At 42.2% G+C, this 8,920-nt stretch overlaps 1 protein-coding gene across 1 annotated transcript; it reads right to left on the bottom strand.

Moving 5' to 3' along the window:
- Positions 1-393: 393 nt before the first annotated feature.
- LOC115132775 (renin-like) lies at positions 394-8,717 on the bottom strand. The gene is made up of 9 exons (XM_029665513.2): positions 8,464-8,717; positions 7,972-8,125; positions 7,705-7,828; positions 7,482-7,600; positions 7,068-7,264; positions 6,837-6,959; positions 6,375-6,519; positions 4,374-4,472; positions 394-1,011 (listed from the first exon to the last, which is right to left on the bottom strand). Exons 1-9 carry the CDS (start codon positions 8,538-8,540, stop codon positions 850-852), a joined length of 1,200 nt encoding a protein of 399 aa, XP_029521373.1. The 5' UTR covers positions 8,541-8,717; the 3' UTR covers positions 394-849.
- Between the last annotated feature and the right edge of the window lie 203 nt (positions 8,718-8,920).

Here is an 8,920-nt window from a genome sequence, read left to right as displayed (position 1 = left end):
GTTTAACAGCTGTGATAGGAGAAAACTGAGGAAGGATCAACATTGTAGTTACTACACAATACAAAAAATATTTCAAAGCATGCACCCTGTGTTGAGGAACAATAGTAAATGTTAAGGAACTATAGTAGTGCCACACATGATCGAGGGATACTACAGTGTGTAGTACAGTAATCTACAGTTTACTACATAATTATAGTAAGTACTGTAGTATTCTATTGTAAACTATTATTTTTTCATGTGGGTGCCAAACTCCCCAAAAATATGCTTGTGTTTCTGTGGTCGATGAATGAGCAACACTTCGTCGTCTGCTGGTTTTCACCTATGATGACAAAGACAGCCATTCTGATAACAGAGTGCAAACAGTATTCCTCGACTGCAGACAACAAAAACATAGACTTTCCCATTAAACAAGCTTTATTCGTGTTACGTCATGACAATGCAGATATGAGGTCGGACATGGTGTATTAAGTGAGGATTTCTGCTGCAATGTGATACTGTGTGAAGTCAGCATGCCAGGTGATACAGTATATAACACAACATAAGTCCAGTGTTGGTATCAGCACGCAATTATCGTCAACTAAAAACAATTATGTAGAAGAGTGCAATTGGCACAGATTGAAATCAAAATTATTACTTGACATGGCAGAATGCAAGAACTGTAAAACATATGGACAAGAGGGCAGGCTCTGTGATAAAGAGTCAAAGAGAGAGAAAGAAAAACTGAATGATATAGTTAGAGAGTAAGGGAGAAATAGAGGCTGATAGAAAGACAGTAACAAAGACAGAGAGTAAAAAAAAAAAAAAGAGTAAGAGCAAGCGAGAGTGAAAGCTTGGTGGCTACGGATCCTGTCAGACTGCTGTGGCGAAGCCTATGCGGTTGTTGCGACGGTCAAACTCTGTGTAGTAGCGGGCGATGAAGTTGGCTCCCAGGATCCAGATAGGGCCAGTAGGGGGCGGCACATCCAAACCCCTAAAAGTCACGCTACATATGTCCTCTCCAAACTGAGATTGCTGCAGACACAAATAGAGTTCAAAGCACAAAACATCTGGGTAAAGACTTCCATAAATGTATATACAGTTGAAGTCGGATGTTTACATACACCTTAGCCAAACACATTTAAACTCCGTTCTTCACAATTCCTGACATTTAATCCGGGTGAGAATTTCCTGTTTTAGGTCAGTTAGGATCACCACTTTATTTTAAGAACGTGAAATGTCAGAATAATAGTAGAGAGAATGTTTAATTTCAGCTTTTATTTCTTTCATCACATTCCCAGTGGGTCAGAAGTTTACATACACTCAATTAGTATTTGTTAGCATTGCCTTTAAATTGTTTAACTTGGGTCAAACCTTTTGGGTAGCCTTCCACAAGCTTCCCACAATAAGCTGGGTGAATTTTATGATGGCCACTCCAATAGCTTGACTCTGTTGTGCTTAAGCCATTTTGCCACAACTTTGAAAGATTTATTGGGGTCATTGTTCATTTGGAAGACCCATTTGTGACCAAGCTTTAAAATCCTCACTGATGTCTTGAGATGTTGCTTCAATATATCAACATAATTTTCCTACCTCATGATGCCATCTATTTTGTGAAGTCCACCAGTCCCTCCTGCAGAAAAGCACCCCCACAACATGATGCTGCCACCCCCGAGCTTCACGGTTGGGATGGTGTTCTTCGGCTTGCAAGCGTCCCCCTTTTCCTTCCAAACATAACAATAGTCATTATGGCCAAACAGTTCTATTTTTGTTTCATCAGACCAGAGGACATTTCTCCAAAAAGTACAGTCCCCATGTGCAGTTGCAAACCGCAGTCTGGCTTTTTTATGGAGGTTTTGGAGCAATGGCTTCTTCCTTGCTGAGCGGCCTTTCAGGTTATGTCGATATAGGAATCGTTTTACTGTGGATATAGATACTTTTGTACCCGTTTCCTCCAGCATCTTCACAGGGTCCTTTGCTGTTGTTCTGGGATTGATTTACACTTTTTTGCACCAAAGTACATTCATCTCTAGGAGACAGAACGCGTCTCCTTCCTGAGCATTATGACGGCTGCATGATCCCATGGTGTTTATACTTGTGTACTATTGTTTGTACAGATGAACGTGGTACCTTCAGGCATTTGGAAATTGCTCCCAAGGGTGAACAAGACTTGTGGAAGTCTACAATTTATTTTCTGAGGTCTTGGATGATTTCTTTTGGCTTTCCCATGATGTCAAGCAAAGAGGCACTGAGTCTCAAGGTAGGCCTTGAAATACATCCACAGGTGCACCTCCAATTGACTCAAATTATGTTGATTAGCCTATCAGAGGCTTCTAAAGCCATGGCCTAATTTTCTGGAATTTTCCTTGCTGTTTAAAGACACAGTTAACTTAGTGTATGTAAATTTCTGACCCACTGGAATTGTGATACGTGAAATAATCTGTCTGTAAACAATTGTTGGAAAAATGACTTGTGTCATGCACAAAGTAGATCTCCTAACCGACTTGCCAAAACTATAGTTTGTGAACAAGAAATTTGTGGAGTGGTTGAAAAACGAGTTTTAATGACTCCAACCTAAGTGTATGTAAACTTCCCGAATTCAACTGTATGCAATTGTCAAGGCTGATTTCCTCCTCTTTGTCTGACGAGGTGTAGCAGGGATCGGACCAAAATGCAGCGTAGTTCGTGTTCAACTTAATGAAAGACGATAACACTACACAAATACAAAATAACAAACGTGGCAAAACCGAAACAGTCCTATCTGGTGCAGAGAACACAAAGGCAGGAAACAATCACCCACAAAGTACCCACAGAATATGGCTGCCTAAATATGGTTCCCAATCAGAGACAACGATAGACAGCTGCCTCTAATTGAGAACCAATCTAGGCAACCATAGACATACACTCTACCTAGAAAGGAACAGCCCCATAAACCGACAAAAAACCCTAGATACGCATACATCACCCATGTCACACCCTGACCTAACCAAAATAACAAGGAAAACAAAGAATACTAAGGTCAGGGTGTGACAGTAATGCAATGTCACAGCTATAAGCAAGGGATAATCAACCAGGGGCTATGAATTCCATTTGAAAATAATGAACTACGTGGAAGGTATGTTCCACGACATGCTAGCAGAGTGGAACTAATCTTCCATGGAGTTGCATATTGATTATCCCTTTTATACAATGGCTATAATTGAACACATTTGCCACTAAGATGTGGTCATTTGTAGGTAGAAATGTCCCTTATCTTTAAAAAAAAGTTAGAGCGCTGTATAAATGCAGTACACTGTAGTATAACTGTAGTTAGTGTGCAGTAAAGCTGCAGTATGCTGCAAATACTGCATCCATGTGTCGTGGGTGTGGAGTCAGACGCAGGAAACAGAAAGTGCAATACGGTGCTCTTTAATGCACTCATGCAACACTGGGTGCTCAAAACCAAATGCCCCAAACACGGGGGCCGAAAATAGTACAGTAGAATACCAGGAACGACCAGGAACAAACACGTTCCTCTACTACAGAACCGAAGGTCACAATAATTAATCCCGCACAAAGAAATAGGCGGGCCGGCTGTCTAATAAAGCCCCACTAATGACTCCCTAACAGGTGCTAACAATAAACATACAAGGAGGGGGAGGAAAGACAATCAGTGTCAGCTAATAGGCCGCCGGGAAGGGGAGCCACCCTCGGTCGGACTCGTAACATCCAAAATAACAGTTTTTTTTACCGCAGTAATTTTGCAGTGTAAGTGCAGTTGCAGTGCAGTATAACTGCAGTTACACTATTCTGCTATTATCACGTCCAAAATACCACAGTTTACTGCAGTTACTGCACTTTAACTGCCGTTTCAAAACTACAATATTTTTTTGTAAGCGGTGTTCAACATCTATGAAGTAGCTAGTAAGTTTACTGCAGTAGTTGACTTGGTAACCAAACAAACAGACTTGCGAGTTCATATAACCAAACCATACGTCCTAGCTTGCTATTATGAAAATCAAATTCAACAATGCAATAACGTTAATGTTTTCAATTCAATTTTTGCTTTCAAAAGCAGCTCAAATATAGAACATGTGAGAATGAACTAGCCATTGAATTCTGCCGTGCATACCATTTATTTTTTATTTTTTATTTTACCTTTATTTAACTAGGCAAGTCAGTTAAGAACAAATTCTTATTTTCAATGACGGCCTAGGAACAGTGGGTTAACTGCCTGTGTACCATGCATTATAGGGAAATAATGTACATTCTAGAATGCCCTTTAAGCCAATCAGAAATGATTATTCAACAATGCCATGGTATAAATCCAAAATAAACATGACATAATAGCTGCGAAGGTATCAAAGACAATCACCCTGTACCTGTATCCCAGTCGTGCTCGTTTCCATGTTGCTTACCCATAAGATGTAGTCTCCTTCAGTGAGTGAGTACTCATGGCCTCCCAGGTGGAAGGTGACACTGGGTAAGGACTTTACCAGGTCACAGTTCACAGTATACTGAAAAGGGGACAAAAAACACAGTTTAGTCCACACCAGAGGGGTATTCCAGAAAGCCGGATTAGTGACTTAATTCAAACCAGAATTTACGGCTCCAGAAAGAGTTTGAACGAGATTCTGATCAGAGACGATAGCAACGAATGCGCTGAAGCGAATCTGCTACCTAATAGGTTACGTGATTTTAGCCTATGCTGGTGAACGAATACGGGATTTATCCGTAAAATCAGATTCCCGTTTGTCACTATGGCCTGTCCTTTCTTTGAAAATCAATTTGACATCGGAGCCTGCGTTGTTTGCCGTGCTTTACAAAGTAAATTAATTGTCCCTCAAAATAGATCCTTTAGATCATTCAGAAGAAGTTATCTTTGAATATTATCGTTTTTCAGCACAATCACTCATATATCTGGTCAATTTACTCAACCCATATATAGCAAATGTAACCCAACGCTGTTTCGCTTTGACTATACAAACTCTGTGTATTGCGTTGCGATTTTTTCCCACTGGAAGTTTCCGGTACAATGTGGGCGATGCTGAGCTAATTTTTAATGTCTTTGTTGCAATTCCCTGGCCATCAAGCTGTCCATATGATCAAGGAGGACTTTTACAGAATTGCAGGTAGGCTGACTGTCAGGGAAACTTTGCTAATCTCAAAATCAATAAACATAGGCAACATGATAAACAGCCTAATTCATCCTGCAGATTTTCCCAATGTCATTGGTGCTATAGAATCAATGTTACAATAAACGTGCTCTATAAAGTGAAAACATGATCACCCATGTGTGTATGCTAAACTTCTTAGATATTGGAATCGTGCTACTTCTTTTGCGCACTTACCCTGGCTCCAATTTTCTGCGAGGCTCCCTCTGGCTTTTGCTGTGGTGGATATATTACTTTCGTTGGTAAATATGTGATCATATTCATTGCATGTTGTCACATTTGTTTCTTGTTCTAGACTTGTGAAATATTGGACTCTGTCTTTTGACTCCAGTTCTATCGTTTTTTCCTGTCATCGAAATGATGACCTTTTTGAATGTTGCCTACAACCTGCCAGTTGTCAGATCAACCCATCTGCACTTCGCTTGGCCTAATAACTTAATAGAGAAGCAGCCATTCTGGAACCAAGAAATCCGGGACTCCCTCAGCTGATTAAGACAAGACGGATATGTTCAGGAAATTCTGCATTTGTTAAACCATCTTTCTGGAATACCCCTCTGAAGATAAGATAGTTAAAGGGGAAATCTGCATTTGCTACATACATTTTTTTGTACTTATAAATTAGTAATGTGTAGGTCCTACCCATTGATTCTTGAAACATTTTACTTATAAATGCCTCATGAGCTTAGTTCATGTCATATCCCATCAGAAGTCAAAATATAACCTTGTTTTATTCCAATGTTTGTAAAAATTTTTTAAAAAACTGTAAACAAACACTGTATAGACTAAAAACATGGTTAAAACTTGAGTGGTTATATTTTTGCAGGATAATCCCTTAGCTTTTAATGGAAACAGTGTCAGGGAAATACTTTATTATTGTTTCAACTGCAGATTGCCCCTTTAAGAGACTGGCTGAGGTGATTCAATTAATCTGGGCAGGCCAGGTGCCCCGTTCAAAGCCCACTGAGAAGTTGGCTCTCCGCTCAAAACAGAAGTGACGTAGGAGCACGTGGAGTAACGAGTAGGATTCTGTGTTTTCACATGCAAAGGTGATAGCTTTTGATAGAAAAATAAAAACATCTATTTTATGGACGATGCACAATGCTGCCAACATGACCGAGCGGCGCAGATTACTGTTTGATTTGAGGCGGGTACTCCTCCCTCACAGCTTTTGCCGGCTCACGTCACTGGGCCATAGACAGGTGACAAGCAGCATAATCAAATCTGCCCAATTTGTGATGTACATACCCCTCCCTCTGCCAGCTCTGTGGCTCCAATGGTCTTCATCAGTACAGACACAGAAGAGGCAGGGCCTGTAATGTAGGAGGAGCCTGTGTCAATCACAGCCATGCAGCCCTCCTTACAGAACAGCATCTCCTCCCCCACAGACACCCTGGTAGAGAAAGATAATTACACACATTTATTTCTACCTTTATTTAACTAGGCAAGTCAGTTCAAGAACAAATTCTTATTTTCACTGACGGCCTAGGAACAGCGGGTTAACTGCCTTGATAAGGAGCAGAACGACAACTTTTCACCTTGGGGATTTGATCCTGCAAACTTCCGGTTACTAGTCCAACGCTCTAACCACTAGGCTACCTGCCTCCACCTATACATACATACATACATGCAAATGCACCTGCACTGACCAACAGACACACAGAGCGACAGACAACATACACACAGACCTATACAACTTTCCCATCTCACCCTTTCATGTTGACCTCCCATTTTCCTGCCTCGCGGGTGCCCATGTAGTTGAAGGTACCAGTGTAGTAGTCTGGGTCTGTCCCTCCCAGCACTAGCTCTCCACCTGGTTTGTGCATTGGATCTCTGAGAGAAGAAAAACATATTTTGGACTAATTCACAGATTCTAAAAGTACTTATTTGTGTATGTGGAGGAATAATCTGTATATGAACAGTGATAGTGATATCTCCTACTTGCTGTAATAGACAGAGAAGACGTCCTCCTTGAGGACGTGCTGGGACATAATGCGGTCGAACACGGGGGTGATGCCGTCGATGGCCACGATGGGGTAGCCCATCCCCAGGACCCCATCAAACTTGGCAAAGATGAAGGGGATGGCAGGCAGGGCTGTAACCTCAGCAAATACCTGGACCACTGGGATGCCACCCACCTAGAGGAAGCACAGAGTAAGATGTTGTTCCATAATACCTAGATAAAGGTTTTCCCCCAGTGAGATGATCCTACTGTAGACCACTACTTATGTGCAAGTCTACTATTATTTCCCAAATTTGATCATTAAAAAGGACAATAAAAATAGGTGATAGGAAACAGATTAGGAGAAAGCGAAGGAAGGTTGTTTTCCTGTTGAGGTGTTGCGTTACACTCACCACAACCACATCCTCACTCAGGAACCCTCTGACGTTTCCAGAGGCATACTGGATGGAGAAACCTGTCCCGTTCTCTATGTGTGTTCGGGATTTGGAGGCATCATATCTGTTGTGGGTAACTGAGAGTTCAAAGGTCACTGAGTCATAATCATCCGGGAACATCATCATCTCTGGTGACGCAATCATACAGGTTTTGTGTGTGTGTGTGTGTGTGTGTACTCACAGCAGGCAGTATAGAGAGGGGAACAGTTGTAAGAGGGCACCCACAGGTTGGCTGAGCCTGTATCAAACACCACATTGAATATCTGAGCAGGAGAACCAATACTGATCTCCCCATAATACTGGGCCTGAGAAGAAGAGAGAAGAGGAAGCAATTAATCATTTACACCACTGAGTTGGGCATAGGTTTCGTGTCCTCTCATTTATGTGCTAATCCAATGTCAATTGCATCTATGTGTTGTCAGTGCAATGTGTGCAGGTGGTCTCTCACATCCAGGTAGTTGGTGAGGGGGGTGGGGGTGGTCCCGTTGCTGGTGGAGGGGTCATCTTTGCTTTTCTGGGCCAATTCAGCAAAGAACTGGGCTGGGGACACGCCTATCTCATGCAGAGTCTCTCTTATGGAGGGCATCTTCTTCAGACTGATCCTGATCAGAGAGGACAATGGTAAGGAAAGACCATCCAATAGAATGATATATAGGCAGTGACCAGGGGTGGGGTTATACAATCCAGTCTGCAATCTTGGACCATTTGGTGATATAAGACCATGTGTCCTTGTGTCAGTATGACATTGTTGTTTCTACAGCTCTGCCAAAAATACACATTCTCTATTGAGTTAGTTAAGCAAAAGAGGCTGGTTTAAATGGATTCAACCTCCTTTGCTGTCTATCGTAGGTGACATTACATCGTAGGAACATAACACTGAGGACCATAACACATTGCAGAGTAGACTTCATATAGTGAGACACACAAAAAAAATGGTTACCTTTGTAAGGCATTGGTTGTGGTCATCGTCAGTGACAGAGCAATCACACACACCCAGCAATGCATCAGCATGGCCATGGAGACTCTGAAGAGCGAAGGAGTGTACGGGCCCTGAGAAGACGCACAAGTTATCCTAGTATCGTTCCTCCGGGCACACCAGCTGGTTGTATATCCAATCTTCTGAAAGATTGGCCCCTCTCTCTCTTTCTCACTGTCTGTCTACTCTTTTTATAACATCTCTCCTTCACTCCTTCAATGAGTTCTGACCCAAAGGCCACTGGCTCGGAGTTTCCCTAGAAGTGTCCACCAAAAACAACCCTCTTCTCCCTCTTCTTCCTCCCTCCCTCCCTCCCCCTCCCTCCCTCCCCCTCCCTCCCTCCCTCCCTCAGCCAGCACTCCCCTGACAAACGGGTCCCAGAGAGAGGTTTAAACTGTGACCCCTGGGAACATATTGGATA

Source organism: Oncorhynchus nerka, linkage group LG7 (assembly GCF_034236695.1).
Source record: "Oncorhynchus nerka isolate Pitt River linkage group LG7, Oner_Uvic_2.0, whole genome shotgun sequence".
Taxonomy (NCBI): Eukaryota; Metazoa; Chordata; class Actinopteri; order Salmoniformes; family Salmonidae; genus Oncorhynchus; species Oncorhynchus nerka.
Note: the sequence above shows the minus strand (reverse complement) of the source record. Positions and strands in the feature narration are given on the sequence as shown.